The sequence below is a fragment of the Entelurus aequoreus genome, linkage group LG05 (assembly GCF_033978785.1).
Source record: "Entelurus aequoreus isolate RoL-2023_Sb linkage group LG05, RoL_Eaeq_v1.1, whole genome shotgun sequence".
In the NCBI taxonomy this organism is placed as follows: domain Eukaryota; kingdom Metazoa; phylum Chordata; class Actinopteri; order Syngnathiformes; family Syngnathidae; genus Entelurus; species Entelurus aequoreus.
Genome location: NC_084735.1, coordinates 82,624,194 through 82,644,252, shown reverse-complemented (window position 1 = coordinate 82,644,252; position 20,059 = coordinate 82,624,194). Strand labels below are relative to the sequence as shown.

General features: G+C 36.3%; 1 protein-coding gene across 1 annotated transcript in view; it reads right to left on the bottom strand.

Moving 5' to 3' along the window:
• Positions 1-20,059, bottom strand: part of tecta (tectorin alpha) — a 104,582-nt gene that overhangs the window by 6,401 nt on the left and 78,122 nt on the right. The window contains exons 26-34 of the mRNA XM_062046686.1: positions 18,270-18,481; positions 14,718-15,098; positions 11,033-11,319; positions 8,793-9,073; positions 8,604-8,714; positions 5,813-6,015; positions 5,549-5,712; positions 71-319; positions 1-5 (exon numbers count right to left, since the gene is read on the bottom strand). The exon at positions 1-5 is cut by the window's left edge and continues 158 nt beyond it. Coding sequence (XP_061902670.1) covers positions 1-5; positions 71-319; positions 5,549-5,712; positions 5,813-6,015; positions 8,604-8,714; positions 8,793-9,073; positions 11,033-11,319; positions 14,718-15,098; positions 18,270-18,481 — 1,893 coding nt within the window. The remainder of the gene's footprint in view (positions 6-70; positions 320-5,548; positions 5,713-5,812; positions 6,016-8,603; positions 8,715-8,792; positions 9,074-11,032; positions 11,320-14,717; positions 15,099-18,269; positions 18,482-20,059) is intronic.

Below are 20,059 nucleotides of genomic sequence, written 5' to 3'. Positions count from 1 at the left end.
GGCACCTTTTTTTTGTGGAAAGGGGACGTTAAGCAGGTATAAGCTTGAAGAACGCCAAAAGGGCGGTTACCCTCGCTCGATGATGACGTAGCGGAGTCGGTCGCTGCTGTTGCGCGAGGGCGTGGCCCAGCACGTGTTCACCACCAGGTGGAGCTGGTTTTCGTCGGCGCCGTCCACAAAGACGCCCACATAGAGGATGTCGCGCGTGCTCAGCACCGCCTCCCCCTCCCTGTAGGGATGGCGATACGTGGAGTTCTTGTAGAGCGCCATCTTAGTGATGAAGTTCCCACCCTGGGTTGGTAGGGCGAGGTTGATCACGCTGTTGGAGGGCGGGACACGGAGAAATGCTGACTGTGCAAATTGTTTTAAATTTTAATTGTCCAAAAATCACATACAGTACTTTTTTTGGTAAAAAATATTACTCGTAAGTATTTTTCCTTTTTGTTGATAATATACTGAAACATATTTTTTCTTGTAAGAGTGCATTTTTATGTCATAATATTACCACAAAAAATTTAAATTTGACAAAAATTAAGACAATATTATGAGAACATTTCTGCTTTTTTTGTCATCCAACCTTCTCCTTTGGCTTTTCTCTCATAATATACCAGCTGTATTCTTGCAAAATTAACTATTTTGTTATTTTATTGTTATATTTAAAGTCACAATATTTATGGCAAAAAAGTAACAATTTCAATCACACAAAATTGCATCTCGTAAAAAAATACTTGCTTGTATATTTCGATTTTTTTGGGGGGTCATAACATACTGTAACATTTTGATTCTCGTAAGAGTGCATCTTTTATGCCATAATATTACCACAATTTGTTTTAAATTTGACCAAAATTAAGACAAAATTATGAGAAAATTTCTCCTTTTTTTTGTCATACAACCTTCTTCTTTGGCTTTTTTCTCATAATATACCAGCGGTATTATTGCAAAATTAACTATTTTGTTATTTTAAAGTAACAAAAAAGTAACAATTTCAATCACACACACACAAAAAAATACTACTTGTATATTTAAATAATTTTTTTGGTCATTACATGAAAAATTAAATTAAAAAAGTCACATTTTCAAGGAAGGAAGGAAAAAGTTGCGATTCTACTAGACGTTTTATAAAGTAAAAAATATGGTTTTCAAAATATATGTATTCTCGTTTGAAAAATCGTCATTTTATGAGGAAAGAGTGGCAACTTTATAATACCAACTTCTATGTAGCAAAATAAACGCATTAGCATGCGTTAGCTCACTGCTAATTTACATTGGATATGCCATATACATGCGACTCGTTAGCATTGGTGATTTTATTGGGTGATTTTAATACTTCCAAATACGACAATTGGATATACAACTAAGATGGTGTGTAATAAGTACAATACATTCATTCATCCATCCATCTTTTTACGCTTATCCGAGGTCGGGTCGCGGGGGCAGCAGCCTAAGCAGAGAAGCCCAGACTTCACTCTCCCCAGCCACTTGGTCTCGCTCCTCCTAGGGGATCCCGAGGCGTTCCCGACATGTCCTGGGTCTAGTACATTACTAATAAGTGGGCAAAACCTCGTACGACTTAACAAAAGCCAAGACTGGCACATTCAACTTAATGGTAAAAAACACTTCCTGACACTTCCTGTAACAGTTTCGTAAAAATATCTTATTACGATATCTTTACGAGGAAAGTCACATTTTTACGGAAATATCGAGCAATGTTACGGGGGAAAAAGATTGCTCTACTATAATCAAGTGGGATTAGTATGACTTTTTGTACTCATAACATATTTCCAGCAAATTGATATTTTTACAAGATTTCTACTTTTCTTATCTGAAAAAAGACCAATCTCTACATTTCCGAGAAAAAGTTGTAAATTTCAAACAGAAAGTCTTTCAAATTTTTGAAACTTTATTCTTGTAACATTTTTTTAGAGCTATTGTTTGGTGTGACATTCGCTCGCAAAATTATCTTTTCACGATATCTTTAGGAGGAAAGTCGCATTTTTACAGAAATTAACGAGCAATGTTACGGGGGAAAAAAAGACTGCTATACTATAACCAAGTGGAAGTATTATGAATTTTTGTTTTCACAACATTTGTCCTGTAAATGTATCTTTTAACAAGATCTCTACTTTTATTTTACAAGCGGAAAGTAATTCAAATGTCACACGACTTTATTCATTGAACATTTTTTTAGACCTTTTGTTGTCATGGCACAACATTCGCTCGTAAAATAATCTTTTTACGATATCCTTTTTTTAATAAAGTCATAATATTTACGGGGAAAAGTTCACAATTATTATATTTTTTTATTAACATATTTATATTTATGACATTTTGTTCTCATAATAAATTAATCTTTTTACTAGATCTTTACTTTTCTTAACTGGAAAAAAAAAAAATCAGAGAAAAAGTTGCAATTTTACGCGCAGAAAGTCATATGAATTTTACACAGATTTATACTCTTATAACATTTTTAGATATTTTGTTTTCATGATTAGCTCATAAAATTATCTTTTTACGATATTTTTACAAGGAAAAAGTTGCATTTTTACAAGCAGAAAGTCATATGAATTTTACACAGATTTATACTCTTATAACATTTTTAGATATTTTGTTTTCATGATTAGCTCATAAAATTATCTTTTTATGATATTTTTACAAGGAAAAAGTTGCATTTTTACGGAAATAACGAGCAATGTTACAAGGAAAAAAGACTGGTTTACAGTAACCAAGTGGACGTATTATGACTTTTAGTTCTCATGAAATTTCTCCTGTAAATGTTTCTTTTTTTGAGATCTCTACTTTTGTTATCTCAAAAAAAAAAACAGCCGTTTCCGAGAAAAATTTACAATTTTATGAGCAGAAAGTCAGGCAAATTTTACACGACTTTATTCTTGTAAAAAATGTTTTTAGACCTTTTATTGTCATGGAGTAACATTTACTCATAAAATTTCCTTCTTACCATATCTTACTTTTTTTTTTTTTTTTTTTTTAAAAGTCACAATATATATGAGGAAAAAGTCGCAATGTTACGAATAAAAAATAATTGTATAATTTCACAGGAAAAAGTCATTTTAAAAATCATTCATCTGACTTACTTTTGCGTTATTTCCGAACAAAATGTTTGGACCAGTGGTTCTCAAACATTTTTCACCAAGTTCCCCATCAGAAAAACACTTAGCTCTCCAAGTACCCCCATAATGACCAACATTAAATTACGGTAGCGCAGTAAGCCTAAGTATTCATTAAAAAACAAGGCAGAGGTTTTTATTTACAAGTATATTTAATATTTTTGGCCACTGTAACATCACACACAGTTTGAACAGTAACACTGTGTTTAAATATTTAATTAAGTAATTATTTAGCATACCACTAGATGGAGCTTGCATACCAGAATCACTGGTTTAATCGGAAGTCGACAAGCGCATGGATTAAAATGATTGTTTCTGTATCGGACTCCTTATCTGTTTAGGGCGGGGGTCAGCAACTCGCGGCTCTTGTGGCTCCCTGACCTCTTGCAGAGATGTGTGAAAATGGAAAAAGGTGAAGAAAAAAACATTTTTTGTTTTCTGTAGAAGGACAAACATGCCACAAACCTTCCTAATTGTTAGAAATCCCTCTCTTTATGTTAAACATGCTTCACCGATGAGAGTATTTGGCAAGCACCGTTTTGTGCTACTAAATTCAGCGATCCTTGAACTCATCGTTGTTTGTTTACATGTACAACTTTCTCCGACGCTGCCACAGAAAGACGTGTTTTATGCCACTCCTTCTTTGTCTCATTTTGTCCACCAAACGTTTCATACTGTGCGTGAATGCACAAAGGTGAGCTTTGTTGATGTCAGTGACTTGTGTGGAGTGCTAATCAGGCATATTTGGTCACAGCATGACTGCAAGGTAATCAATGCTAACATGCTATTTAGGCTAGCTGTATGTACATATTGCATCATTATGCCTCATTTGTTTCTGTATCGGACTCCTTATCTGTTTAGGGCGGGGGTCAGCAACTTGCGGCTCTTGTGGCTCCCTGACCTCTTGCAGAGATGTGTGAAAATGGAAAAAGGTGAAGAACATTTTTTTTTTGTTTTCTGTAGGAGGACAAACATGCCACAAACCTTCCTAATTGTTAGAAATCCCTCTCTTTATGTTAAACATGCTTCACTGATGAGAGTATTTGGCAAGCACCGTTTTGTCCTACTAAATTCAGCGATCCTTGAACTCATCGTTGTTTGTTTACATGTACAACTTTCTCCGATGCTGCCACAGAAAGACGTGTTTTATGCCACTCCTTCTTTGTCTCATTTTGTCCACCAAACGTTTCATACTGTGCGGGAGTGCTAATCAGGCATATTTGGTCACAGCATGACTGCAAGCTAATCAATGCTAACATGCTATTTAGGCTAGCTGTATGTACATATTGCATCATTATGCATACTTGCCAACCCTCCTGTTTTTAGCGGGAGAATCCCGGTATTCAGCGCCTCTCCCGACAACCTCCCGGCAGAGATTTTCTCCTGACAAACTCCCGGTATTCAGCCGGAGCTGGAGGCCACGCCCCCTCCAGCTCAAAGTGGACCTGAGACTGAGTGGGGACAGCCTGTTCTCACGTCCGCTTCCCCACAATAGAGGCTTTGCCTGCCCAATGAACGGAGAAGTTAAACAGGACAATACTGCCATCTAATGGATAGCCAACGGAAGACTGAAATTCAAGTATTTTTTAATTTTTTTTCTATGTAAATAAAATAAATAAATAAATATATATATATATATATATATATATATATATATATATATATATATATATATATATATATATATATATATATATATATAAATATATATATATATATGAAATATATATGAAATACTCGAGTTGGTGAATTCTAGCTGTAAATAACCACGCCCCCAACCACCCCACACCCCACCCCCGACCAAGCCCCCCCCACCCCCTACCCCCCACCTCCCGATATTGGAGGTCTCAAGGTTGGCAAGTATGTCATTATGCCTCATTTGTAGGTTTATTTGGGCTAATTTAATTTCCTTTACTTATGTCCTCTGTGTGTTTAATTTATATTTGCATGTCTCATGACACATTATCTGTATGCAATATTCTGCATTTCTGATAGTTGTTTGTGCGCCATGTTGTTCCAGACCACAGCAAACGTTACCCAGCTTGCAAAGATTGTAATAAATCCATTAGAAGAAGACAGCCTGCCGTTTCCTTAAACTTGGACACACACATCTATTATACCTTTGGCCATTCTAAGCCAGTATTTTCTAGGAGTTATCTCACCCTTTGAGGAGCCTCCATTTTACACATTTTAATGTGTAGAATAAAAATTAAAATTCAACATTTTTGTCAACAAAGATTTGCGTCAAACTTTGATAGTAGGCTAATATAGCTAATATAGATACGTATATCATGTGTTGCCTTCATTATAACACTTATATAAGACTTTAAATTTTTTGCGGCTTTTTTGTATTTTGGTCCAATATGGCTCTTTCAACATTTTGGGGTGTCGACCCCTGGTTTAGGGAATGGTGTGCTGCTGACCTGAGAATGGGTTTAAGGACCGTCTCCAGCGAGATCCTCAGGTCCAGTTCGTAGGCGCAGGAAAACGCCACGTTGATGGTCTTGTCTCGCGTGATGACGTTCCCCGTGTTGTTGACGCTCTCGATCCACACCGTGTTTTTGTACACGATGTGCGTGTTGTTGGACTGCCGGGACAAAACACAGCGTCAACATCGTCTTGCAACACCACGTTGAGCCTCAGGAGGCAACGGTGAGTCGCTGAGGTGGGCTCCCAAGCGCCCTGACCTGCACGATGGAGCCGCAGTGTCCTTTGGTGTTGTTGATGTGGAAGGAGATGTAGTCCTCGCCCTCCATGGCGGCGCAGTGCTCGTCGTTGATCCTGACGTCGCCGCGCTCGAAGCCCAGCTGGAAGAGCTTGCATTTGGAGATGGACACCTCCATCCGGGCGTGCCTGCAGGTCACCTCGGCCTGTATGACGTCGTCGTCGCCTGACAAGACACGCACACATCACCTTTTGAGGTAACAAGCGGTCCATAGAAAAACAGCGGTCCATAGAAAAACAAAGTGGCGGAGTGCTAAAAAAATTCTAACTTTAGTCCTGCTGTGGCACACCTCAATGCAATAAACACGGGTATGGAAACAGGAGTTCAGAACATGCAGTACATCAAATATATACACTACCGTTCAAAAGTTTGGGGTCACATTGAAATGTCCTTATTTTTGAAGGAAAAGCACTGTACTTTTCAATGAAGATAACTTTAAACTAGTCTTAACTTTAAAGAAATACACTCTATACATTGCTAATGTGGTAAATGACTATTCTAGATGCAAATGTCTGGTTTTTGGTGCAATATCTACATAGGTGTATAGAGGCCCATTTCCAGCAACTATCACTCCAGTGTTCTAATGGTACAATGTGTTTGCTCATTGGCTCAGAAGGCTAATTGATGATTGGAAAAGCCTTGTGCAATCATGTTCACACATCTGAAAACAGTTTAGCTCGTTACAGAAGCTACAAAACTGACCTTCCTTTGAGCAGATTGAGTTTCTGGAGCATCACATTTGTGGGGTCAATTAAACGCTCAAAATGGCCAGAAAAAGAGAACTTTCATCTGAAACTCGACAGTCTATTCTTGTTCTTAGAAATGAAGGCTATTCCACAAAATTGTTTGGGTGACCCCAAACTTTTGAACGGTAGTGTATATTTCAACTGAACTATTTTGTTATTTGTAACAGAGTAACGTTAACACATGAAAAATGCCATAAAATGAATGACACTGAATAGAAATGTATAATAAATAAACAATGAATAATGATAAACAATAAATACATAATAAAAAAAGATACTATAATGAAAATTTGAGGATGCCTATAGGATAAATTACTAGGAAACATAAAAATAAAAAAAAATAAAAAAAAATTACCTTATATTTTCATTTGAATTGAACAATACAATATATTTGTAAAAAAAAAATAAAAAAAAAATGATAATGGTATGTGTGGAGTTTGCATGTTCTCCCCGTGACTGCGTGGGTTCACTCCGGGTATCTCCCACCTCCAAAGACATGCACCTGGGGATAGGTTGATTGGCACCACTAAATTGGCCCTAGTGTGTGAATGTGAGTGTGAATGTTGTCTGTCTATCTGTGTTGGCCCTGTGATGAGGTGGCCACTTGTCCAGGGTGTACCCCGCCTTCCGCCCGAATGCAGCACCCCCCGCCACCCCGAACGGGACAAGCGGTAGAAAATGGATGGATGGATGGATAATGGTAAATAAAAAATATAATAAAAAACTGTCTACAAAAAAAATAAATGGGCTACAATACCAAAAAAACAAAACAATTTTAAGATATAACCCATCTTGACAGATACTGTGCATCCCATAAATAAAATAAAAAATACAATACAACAAAATATTGATTAGAGATACAACTAAAATTGAAAAATAATAATTTGGGAATGCCAATTATATAAATATGTACTAAAGTGTATATAAAATACTAATAAAACAGAAGGAAAATGACCTAAAATAGGAAAATATTTTAGGATTGGTTCTCCATTAGTATAACTTAATATAGGAGGAATGCCATAGGAATTGAAAAAATTTAAATAAAATTAATGGATGCCCATGCAATAATTATTTTCTAAAAATGAACATGGTGACATACAGTATCTATTGAAATATACATAAACATTTTAAATAAACTGGAATGAAAATGACCTTAAAGATTAAAATACTCAAAACATGTTTTTCCAATAATAGTACTTGTAGGATAAATAATTTTTAAATGAAATGAATTAAAATTAGCCAATGTCATGAATTAATACTACAATTATGTAATATAAATATTAGGGATGTCCGATAATGGCTTTTTGCCGATATCCGATATTCGGGCTGGTGTATTTAAAAATGTTTATTTATTTATTTATTTATTTTTTACATAAATAAATACAATCATGTGTGCTTACGGACTGTATCCCTGCAGACTGTATTGATATATATTGATATAGAAATATTGATATAGAATGTATATACTGTGTTTTTTATGTTGATTTCATAAAAATAAAAAAAATAAAAAAAATATATATATTTTTTTTAAATTCTTGTGCGGCCCGGTACCAATCGGTACCGGTCCGTGGCCCGGTGGTTGGGGACCACTGCTTTACACCACTGCATCCCACGCTTTGCATTGGACTTGGTGATGTATGGCTTAGATGCAGCTGCTCGGCCATGGAAACCCACTCCATGAAGCTCTCTGCGTACTGTACGTGGGCTAATTGGAAGGTCACATGACGTTTGGAGCTCCGTAGCAACTGACTTTGCAGAAAGTCTTTGCACTATGCGCTTCAGCATCGGCTGACCCCTCTCTGTCAGTTTACGTGACTTACCACTTGGTGGCCGAGTTGCTGTTGTTCCCAAACTCTTCACTTTTCTTATAATAAAGCCGACAGTTGACTTTGTAATATTTAGGAGCGAGGACATTCCACGACTGGATTTGTTGCACAGGTGGCCAAATACTATTTTTACTGTGCCGTCCATATTTCACACATACAAATGTGTTTCGTGTGCACTCACCTCCGGGGCTGCTGGGTAACTCGGGACATCCGCACAGGTCGCCTCCGTTCTCCTGCTCGCAGGTGAAGTTTGTGCAGGTCTCTGTGGCACAGGGGTCGTAGATCCATTCTGCTAAAGACATTGGTCCACACACAACGTTAGCTGCCACACACACACACACAATTATTGTGTTATGATGTGTCGCCTTACAGCAGTTCTCCTGGGTGATCCACCGTGTGGTGAGGGTGCCCATGGAGCGGCAGGCCTCGGCGTAGGCGGCCAGCGAGCCGCACACCTGGGCCCTGCGTTGGTTGTAGCAGCCGTCCAGGTAGCAGGACTGGTAGTAAGGCCTGGGGTCCAGCAGGCCGTGGCACGGCTGGAAGAAGCCCTTCGGCTCGGTCAGCTTCAGGCAGGCGTCGTCACCTTGCAGCGCCTGCACTGCCGTGTTGGCGCAGGACTGGGCCAGGGACACGTACTGGGTCACGTCGCACCTAACGGGGACGCAAGGTTGTGTTTTTTAAAAAAGCACGTGTTTCTTCACAGGAAGTGCGTTTCAGGCCACCACCACCAGAGAGCGCCATAGAAAGTCTCTACAGAGCCGTGTTTCTTAACCGGTTAGTCAGGCAGCGAACGCCCCCCTAGAGGCCCGCCAAAAAATATCTGTTTTTCAGCTGTGGTTCGTGTGGGCCGCAGCGGTAATGCACTTTTCCACCACTTGTGGCAGTAATGACAACATCAATCAAACAGACGAACTATGGAGCTAAACTCATAGAGAAGTTGAAGCGCAAAAAATATGACTAAATTGGTGAAGATGTCTTTTTATTTAGTTTTGTTTGGTTGAGAAACATATTCATATTAATTTAGTTGATTTATATTGGCACAAAGTAATTGTAAAGATACATTTATTTTCAGTCTGTAAGCTGTGGAATTTGTATTCAAGGAATTTAAATGCTTGTTAAAAATAATAAAAATAATAAAATAAAATCAATAAAGGTAATAGCACAAGGGTCCCCAAACTTTTTGACTCGGGTCGGGGGCTGGGCTGTATATATATATATATATATATATATATATATATATATATATATATATATATATATATATATATATATATATATACATATATATATGTCTTAATTAGATTATCCAAAAAATAGTGCTCGATACCGTGGTAGAGCGTAATATGTATGTGTGGGAAAAAAATCACAAGACTATTTCATCTCTACAGGCCTGTTTCATGAGGGGTTTTCCTCAATCCTCAGGAGATTTTTCAGAGGATTGAGGAAAACCCCTCATGAAACAGGCCTGTAGAGATGAAATAGTCTTGTGATTTTTTTCCCACACATACATACATACATACATACATACATACATACATACATACATACATACATACATACATACATACATACATACATATATATATATATATATATATATATATATATATATATATATATATATATATATATATATATATATATATATATATATATATCGAGAGCGATGATATCACGTTATTTTTAAAAAAAAATTTTGTTTGTTGTTTTTTTTTTTTTTTGCTCTATGCTTTTTTAACCTGTAAAGCACTTTGGTTCAATTTAAAAGTTGTCGTAAACGTGCTATATAAATAAAGTTGACTTGACATCGATGGGAAAATGCATTTTTAGACAATATGATTTGCCTGAGCGGCTAGGAGACACCGAGAGTAACAAGTGTTAGAAAATGGATTAGAAAGAACAGATTTTTAAAAATAATAATTAAAAACAAAAGAAAAAAAAAAACTCTTTAATTTTTTATTTAAAAAAAAAAACTTGGGACTTCCTGCGATACGGCCCGTGGGCCGTAGTTTGGGGACCCCTGTAATAGCAAGTTGCACATTCCATAAAATGTATAAAATATACAAAAATAATATTGATGATAAATTATGACCAGTGAGTTATATGGTGGTTTTCCACAATAATGTACTTATTATTGTCATTGTTGCAGTGTTACTTCACTTCATGTTTACTTGGTTTTTTAATATTAAACGTCATATTAACGAATTGAAGACACCATGTTGTTTGCCATGGTGTGTTCTTGTAGATAGCCACCAGATGACACCATAGAAAAACGTAGCACTCATTCGATTAGCCTTTAAGAAGATAATAATACTCAATTTAACTACATATTTACACGTATATAAAACATACTGAAAATCATATATATATATATATCCATCCATCCATCCATTTTTTACCGCTTGTCACTTTTTTGGGGTTGCGGGGGGTGCTGTTCGGGCGGAAGGCGGGGTACACCCTGGACAAGTTGCATATATATATATATATATATATATTAGAATACATACAGAAAATGACTATCGAATGTATTATCAAACCAGAAATGCCTGGCTGTAGAACACCATAATGTATCCCACCATACAACAGGGTGTACATGTTGGTCCCCCCCACCTGTTCTGCATGCCGTTGGTCTTCCAGCTCTGGGCCAGCTCCAGAGCGCTGGCGGCCGCCTTGCCCGTGGAGGTGATGTAGTCGTCGCCGGGGTCGCCGTTGAAGTTGCCGCACAGGCCGCACAGCTTGTCCTGCATCCGCTGGCCCATGGTGATGCTGAGCGTGTTGAAGCGGTTGTAGCGCACCTGGATGTCCTGCGGCGAGTCGATGTCCACGAAGCCCTCGGACGTGGACAGGCGGGTCATCAGGCCGGTGACGAACGGCACGGACACCGGCGTGCCGTTCACCTGTGGGCAACCCAGCACAGTTACATTTGGACAATTTAATACAACAATATTGACAACATTGCAGTCTACGAGCACAATGATACAGACAAGGTTATTATGTACGTATGTGTAATATCTTTATATAATATTATATCACATGTATAAAATATAAATGTGATATGATATTAATTGTGCATATTATATATTTATTTTATTTCTCAGGGAGAATGCAAATTAATATTATACTATAAAATTACTACTACATCACAATTATAAAATATAAAATATCAATATGATATATTTATAAATAATTATCGTCATTATATTTATATTATTATTGTTATAAAATTAATATTACATCACATTTATATTCATAAAATATAAATGTAATGTAATATTATTTTGGCATTTTATAAACATATTTTATTTGTCAGGGAGATTGCGGATTAATATTATATTATACAATTTGTAATCTATCACAATTATAAAATATAAATATATGTTTATAATACATTTTAGTCATTTATATTTATAATATTAATGTTATAAAATTAATATTACATCACATTTATAACATTTAAATGTGACGTAATAATACATCACATTTATATTCATAAATATAACTGTGATATAATATTAATTTTGCATATTACCGGTATAAATATATTTTCTTTCTTAAGAAAAGTAAAAATTAATATTATAAATTAGTACTACATCACAATTATAAAACATAAATGTACCATATTTATGGATGATTCTAGTTATTATATTTCTAATATTATTGTTATAAAATTAATATTACATCACATTTATATTGACAAAATATAAATGTGGTATAATATTAATTTTGCATATTGTAAATACATTTCATTTCTCGGGGAGAGTGCTAATTAATATTATACTATAAAATTAGTACTACATCACAAGTACAAAATATAAAATATAAATATATTATATTTATAATTAATTCTAGTCATGCTATTTACAATATTAGTGTTATAAAATCAATATTACATCACATTTATATTGATAAAATATAAATGTGATATAATATACATTTTGCATATTATAAATATATTTTATTTGTCAGGGAGAGTGTTAATTAATATTATATTATAAAATTAGTAATACATCACAATTATCAAATATAAATATGATATATTTATTTATAAAAAATGTAGTCATTATAATAATAATATTAATGTTATAAAATTAAAATTATATCTTTATGAAATATAAATGTGATGTAATATTAATTTTGCATTTAAATATATTCTATTTCTCAGGAAGAGTATGAATTAACATTACAATGCAAAAAGTAATATAACATCACATTTCTAAAATATAAATGAGATGTAATATTAATTTTGCGTATTATAAATATATTTTATTTCCCAGGCAGTGTAACTTAAATGTCCCTTGTGTGATTATAATTAGTATTATATTGACATTTGTAAACCTGAGCATTATGTATTATTCCAACATCACATTCATAAGATAAACATGTGATGTAATATTAATTGTACAAATTGTAGGTTTTTAAAGACACTGAAAATATAATAATAATTCAAATATCAAAATATGCATAAACAAATACCATTTTAATGACAAATAGTTAATTCATACCATTGCTTATATATTATGTATTATTTATTTATGTTTATAGATTCATGTTTTGGAGTGACAAGAGCCAAAATAATGTATTTAAAAAAAAAAGAAGAACATTTGGTAAAATTACACAAATAATACGACACAAATAAATATCATAATAGCTATTCCAAAAATAATTCACTATAAGCCGAATTATTGTAAAAATCATCTTTAAAAAAAAAAAAAAAAATCCCAATATTACGCAAATAATATTACGCAAAGAAATATAATAAATAAAACGAGAAAATTCCAGCGTAAATTTTGATGGGCCTGCTATCTGTGCCCTGGACCTCTGGCCGAGGATTTGCCGGAGTGGCTAGGAGACGCTGAGAGTAACAAGCGGTAGAAAATGGATTACAAAGGACAGATTTAAAAAGATAATAATAATAAAAAAAATTATATATATATATATATATATATATATATATATATATATATATATATATATATATATATATATATATATATATATATATATATATATATATATATATATAAGTCCCACGCGCCGGATTGTGGATTCTGGCGGGCGGCCCGCGGGCCGTAGTTTGGGGATCCCTGCTGTAGGGTAAACGGTTGCCAAATTAGCTCAAAAAGCTAGCACTTGAATTTTAGCATGCAAGCATGCTAACGTAAACATGCATAGAGTTAGCATGTTTCAAATACCAAGTTATATGACTGTAGGGTGTATGGCTGCGGAATTAGACAAAAAAAAGCGTAAAATTTGCAACAAAAAAAAGTTAGCCCTTTGATGTGAGCGTGCTAAAATGCTAACGTTAGAATGCTAACAGTTGACACGTGTCACATTCCAAGTTATATGACTCTAGGGTGTATGGCTGGGGAATTAGACAAAAAAGTGTGATATTAGCTGGAAACGTTGCCATGCTAATGTTAGCATACTAGCATGCTAAATAATACAAATTATTAGACCGCTTTTGACAAATCTATTATGGTTATACCTAGAGATGTCCGATATTATCGGCCGATAAATGCTTTAAAATGTAATATCTGAAATGATCGGTATCGTGTTTTTTATTATCGGTATCGTTTTTTTTTTTTTTTAAATGTATTAAATCAACATAAAAAACACAAGATACACGTACAATTAGTGCACCAACCCAAAAAACTCTCCCTCATTCACACAATATGGTTGTTTCTTTCTGTTATTAATATTGTGGTTCCTACATCATATATCAATATATATCAATACAGTCTGCAAGGGATACAGTCCGTAAGCACACATGATTGTGCGTGCTGCTGGTCCACTAATAGTACTAACCTTTAACAGTTAAATTTACTCATTTTCATTAATTACTAGTTTCTATGTAACTGTTTTTATATTGTTTTACTTTCTTTTTTATTCAAGAAAATGTTTTTAATTTATTTATCTTATTTTATTTAAAAATGTTTTTTTAAAGGACCTTATCTTCACCATACCTGGTTGTCCAAATTAGGCATAATAATGTGTTAATTCCACGACTGTATATATCGGTATCGGTTGATATCGGTATCGGTAATTAAGAGTTGGACAATATCGGATATCGGCAAAAAAGCCATTATCGGACATCCCTAGTTATACCTCCAATACCTCTTTATTTCATGAAAGCAGGTGTTTATTTGAGGTGAGGTGTTTATTAGTTGAAGTGTACGTTGTATTGTTGGTATTATTAATATGAATAAGACTACTACTAACAATAGTATTAATAGGTAAAGTTCAGGTATGGCACCTATCAGGGTGGAAATACGGTAATGGCGGTCTTTCAATCTACCTTGATGGTGTTCCCCGAGATGAGTATGTTCTCCTCGTTGATGTAGAGGTAAATGTGCGAGATGGTGGTGAGGTTGGGCGCGCCGCCCTTGTCGAAGTTGGCGATGAGCTGGAAGGAGACGTCGGGCAGCTTGTGGCAGTTGGTGGACAGGACGAAGGAGCACGAGGCCGCCAGACGCAGCGAGGCCCCGTCGAAGGTCTTGAACACGCCGCCGCCCGACACCACGCACTGGCCGGAGCGCCGGGCGAAGCAGCCGCGGACGCCGTGGCGAAGGGCGCACTCCTCGTCCGCCTTGCAGCGCCTCGGGTCGCACTGAATCAGGTTGCGACCGATGCACCTGCAGCGCTTGGAGCAGTCGGCGTTCCAGAACAGCTGCTTGGGCTAAAACAAAAACAGCACTACATTAGCATTAGCAAATGATTAGGAATGTCCGATAATGTTTTTTTTGCCGATATCCAATATTCCGATATTGTCCAACTCTTAATTACCGATACCGATACATACAGTCGTGGAATCAACACATTATTATGCCTAATTTGGACAACCAGGTATGGTGAAGATAAGGTCCTTTTTAAAAATAAAATAAGATAAATAAATTAAAAACATTTTCTTGAATAAAAAAGAAAGTGAAACAATATAAAAACAGTTACATAGAAACTAGTAATGAATGAAAATGAGTAAAATTAACTGTTAAAGGTTAGTACTATTAGTGGACCAGCAGCACGCACAATCATGTGTGCTTACGGACTGTATCCCTTGCAGACTGTATTGATATATATTGATATATAATGTAGGAACCAGAATATTAATAACAGAAAGAAACAACCCTTTTGTGTGAATGAGTGTAAATGGGGGAGGGAGGTTTTTTTGGGTCGGTGCACTAATTGTAAGTGTATCTTGTGTTTTTTATGTTTATTTAATTTAAATAAATAAATACAATAAACGATACCGATAATAAAAAAAACGATACAGATAATTTCCGATATTACATTTTAAAGCATTTATCACTACAAATGATACTACATGCTAATAGCGCTTTTGAACTCGAAAATTCCCGCGGAAATTTTAATGGGCCGGCTATCTGTGCCCTGGACCTCTGGCCGAGGGGGGTCGCCGGACGCCGCCGTGCTTTTAAGATGGCGCCGAGTGTCTGAATCCGTGAGTTTGAGGTGTAACTGTACAAAATGAGCAACAGTAGCATGTTTACATACAAATGCTAACACTTAGCATGTGTGCTAACAATAGCAAGATAAAAGTCATTTACCAAGTTATGTGACTCAAAGGTGTGTGGCTGCGGAAATAGACAAAAAAAGTGTAAAATTAGATGAAAAAGTTAGCATGCTTAAGTTAGCCTGCTAGCGTGCTATCGTTTGCATGCTAACAGTTAACAACTTTCTGCATTTTACAAATTTAGCATCTCAAGGACAGCACAAGTGCTGAAAGATACAGCCATCCTATCAGTCGGGCTGTTTTTGAGTTCTTCTGGTACATGAATTTACAACTTAATGCATTTTACAAATTCTGCATCTCAAAAAAAAAAAGCACAAGTGCTGAAAGATACAACCGTCCCATCAGTCGGGCTGTATATGAGTTCTTGTAGGACACGCAAATTTACCACTTTCTGCATTTTACAAATTAAGCATCTCAAAGACAGCACACGTGCTGAAAGATACAACCATCCCATCAGTCGGGCTGTATATGAGTTCTTGTAGGACACGGAATTTACCACTTTCTGCATTTTACAAATTTAGCATCTCAAAGAAAGCACAAGTACTGAAATATACAACCATCCCATCAGTCGGGCTGTATATGAGTTCTTGTAGGACACGCAAATTTACCACTTTCTGCATTTTACAAATCAAGCATCTCAAAGACAGCACAAGTGCTGAAAGATACAACCATCCCATCAGTCGGGCTGTATATGAGTTCTTGTAGGACACGCAATGTACGACTCTCTGCATTTTACAAATTTTGCATCTCAAGGACAGCACAGGTGCTGAAAGATACAACCATCCCATCACTCGGGCTGTGTATGAGTTCTTGTAGGACACGCAATGTACGACTTTCTGCATTTTACAAATTAAGCATGTCAAAGACAGCACAAGTGCTGAAAGATACAACCATCCCATCAGTCGGGCTGTATGTGAGTTCTTGTAGGACACGCAAATTTACCACTTTCTGCATTTTACAAATTAAGCATCTCAAAGACAGCACAGGTGCTGAAAGATACAACCATCCCATCACTCGGGCTGTATATGAGTTCTTGTAGGAAACGCAATGTACGACTCTCTGCATTTTACAAATTTTGCATCTCAAGGACAGCACAAGTGTTGAAAGATACAACCATCCCATCAGTCGGGCTGTATATGAGTTCTTGTAGGACACGCAAATTTACCACTTTCTGCATTTTACAAATTAAGCATCTCAAAGACAGCACAAGTGCTGAAAGATACAACCATCCCATCAGTCGGGCTGTATATGAGTTCTTGTAGGACACGCAATGTACGACTTTCTGCATTTTACAAATCAAGCATATCAAAGACAGCACAAGTGCTGAAAGATACAACCATCCCATCAGTCGGGCTGTATATGAGTTCTTGTAGGACACGCAATTTACCACTTTCTGCATTTTACAAATTTAGCATCTCAAAGAAAGCACAAGTACTGAAAGATACAACCATCCCATCAGTCGGGCTGTATATGAGTTCTTGTAGGACACGCAAGTTTACCACTTCCTGCATTTTACAAATTAAGCATCTCAAAGACAGCACAAGTGCTGACAGATACAACCATCCCATCAGTCGGGCTGTATATGAGTTCTTGTAGGACACGCAAATTTACCACTTTCTGCATTTTACAAATTAAGCATCTCAAAGACAGCACAAGTGCTGAAAGATACAACCATCCCATCAGTCGGGCTGTGTATGAGTTCTTGTAGGACACGCGATGTACGACTCTCTGCATTTTACAAATGTTGCATCTCAAGGACAGCACAGGTGCTGAAAGATACAACCATCCCATCACTCGGGCTGTGTATGAGTTCTTGTAGGACACGCAATGTACGACTTTCTGCATTTTACAAATTTAGCAGCTCAGGGACAGCACATGTGCTGAAAGATACAACCGTCCCATCAGTCGGGGTGTATATGAGTTCTTGTAGTACACGCAATGTACGACTTTCTGCATTTTACAAATTTAGCAGCTCAGGGACAGCACAAGTGCTGAAAGATACAACCATCCCATCAGTCGGGGTGTATATGAGTTCTTGTAGGACACGCGATGTACGACTCTCTGCATTTTACAAATTTAGCAGCTCAGGGACAGCACAAGTGACTGAATGAAAATCACTTTCAAGCCATTTTTTCCTGGTTCACCTTATGGCCTACAGTTAAAGATTGGAAATAATGATGAAAAAACTCACACTAAATGACCAAAAAATGTACCCTGCTGTAAATATTGTCAAAAAAGAGACGGGAAGCTAACGTCTTCCGCTAGAAATCGACTTACGAACGCTAACTTTTTTTTTTTTTTTTTTTTGAGCGCGAGACTGACCTCGTAGTACTTGCCGTCTGTGTAGCAGCCGCAGTCCTGGGGCAGAATGCAGGACTTGCCGTTGACCACGTAGCCCTGGTCGCAATGGCAGCCCTCCACGCAGTCCGGCAGCCCGCCGCCGCCGCAGTCCCTCTGGCCGCGGGCGGGGGCGCACTGGGGCGGGCAAGGCGGCATGCACGCAGAGTAGTGGCTGTTGGGAGGACACGTCTGGACTGGGAGCACAGAAACACACACTTGTAACTTTAAACATCATAAAAGTTCAAGTTAAAGTACCAATGATTGTCACACACACACTAGGTGTGGCAAAATTATTCTCTGCATTTGACCCATCCCTCTTGATCACCACCTAAGAGGTGAGGGGAGCAGTGAGCAGCAGCGGTGGCCGCGCCCGGGAATTTTTTTTGGTGATTTAACCCCCAATTCCAACCCTTGATGCTGAGTGCCAAGCAGGGAGGTAATGGGTCCCATTTTTATAGTCTTTAGTCTTTAAAATGTTTTTATTTTATTTTTTTATAAATGGCTGTGATGATAATGTCAATGAGGGATTTCTAATCACTGCTATGTTGGAATTCTTATTAATATTGATACTGTTGTTGATAATATTAATTTTTGTTTGACTACTTTTGGAATGTTTTGTGTCATGTTTGTGTGTCTTGTCAATTGCTTTGTTGATGGCTATTCTGAATGTTGCTGGGCCGGGTTTGGTTTTGGAATTGGAATTGTATTATTATGGTATCATTGTGTATTATTTTGTTGGATTGATTAATAATTAAAAAAAGATAAATAAATAAAAATACAGGTGGATATCATGTTTGCATTTTCGAAATAAACTATAACAACAACGAAAAAATACAAAAACATTTTTTTTTTTAAAATACAAAAAAAAAAAAAAAAATAAAATAAAAAAATAAATGGTAAATGGGTTCTACTTGTATAGCGCTTTTCTACCTTCAAGGTACTCAAAGCGCTTTTACACTATTTCCACATTCACACACTGATGGCGGGTGCTGCCATGCAAGGCCCTAACCACGACCCATCAGGAGCAAGGGTGACGTGTCTTGCTCAAGGACACGGCGAGGTTGGTAGAAGGTGGGGATCGAACCAGGAACCCTCAGGTTGCTGGCACGGCCACTTTCCCAACTGCGCCACGCAAAGTATTCATCAAACACAAATACTGCAGGATCTTGCAGAAGTAGCTGAAAGCACACACACACAAAAAATAAAGTCAATGAACTATATTTTCATCAATTTAGCACTGGAAAAAAAAAAAAAAGATTCAAAATATAGTTTAATAAAATAAAAGGTACATATTTAATAAAAAAAAAAAGCAGATCCAGAACTATTGATTCAAACATTCTCATTGAATTCTATGGCTGTCAATGTGTTTCCTGTTTTATTGTGAAAATATGATGCATTAAACGTATGGCATGTGTATAAATATGATCACAGTAAAATATGTAATAAAAATGTCATATAAAAATAATAACACGCATTGTTACACTTTGTATGGGGTTCAGAAAGGTGCCAATTAATGAAATGTTAATTACTTTTGTAGTAATTACACAATATTTTAACCTCGGACAATTATGGTACTACAGTGTATTATAAAACGTTTTAAAAATCCTTATTAATCATTGTGAACGTATTATATTCATAATAATGATGAATTCATATAATTATATTATTTATTGTACTGTAATTTTCTGTCTTTAAAATGTATAGTAGTAAATCAACATTGACCCTGGGTACTAAGAGTGTGAATCTTTTGGCAACCAACAATTCGATCCTAC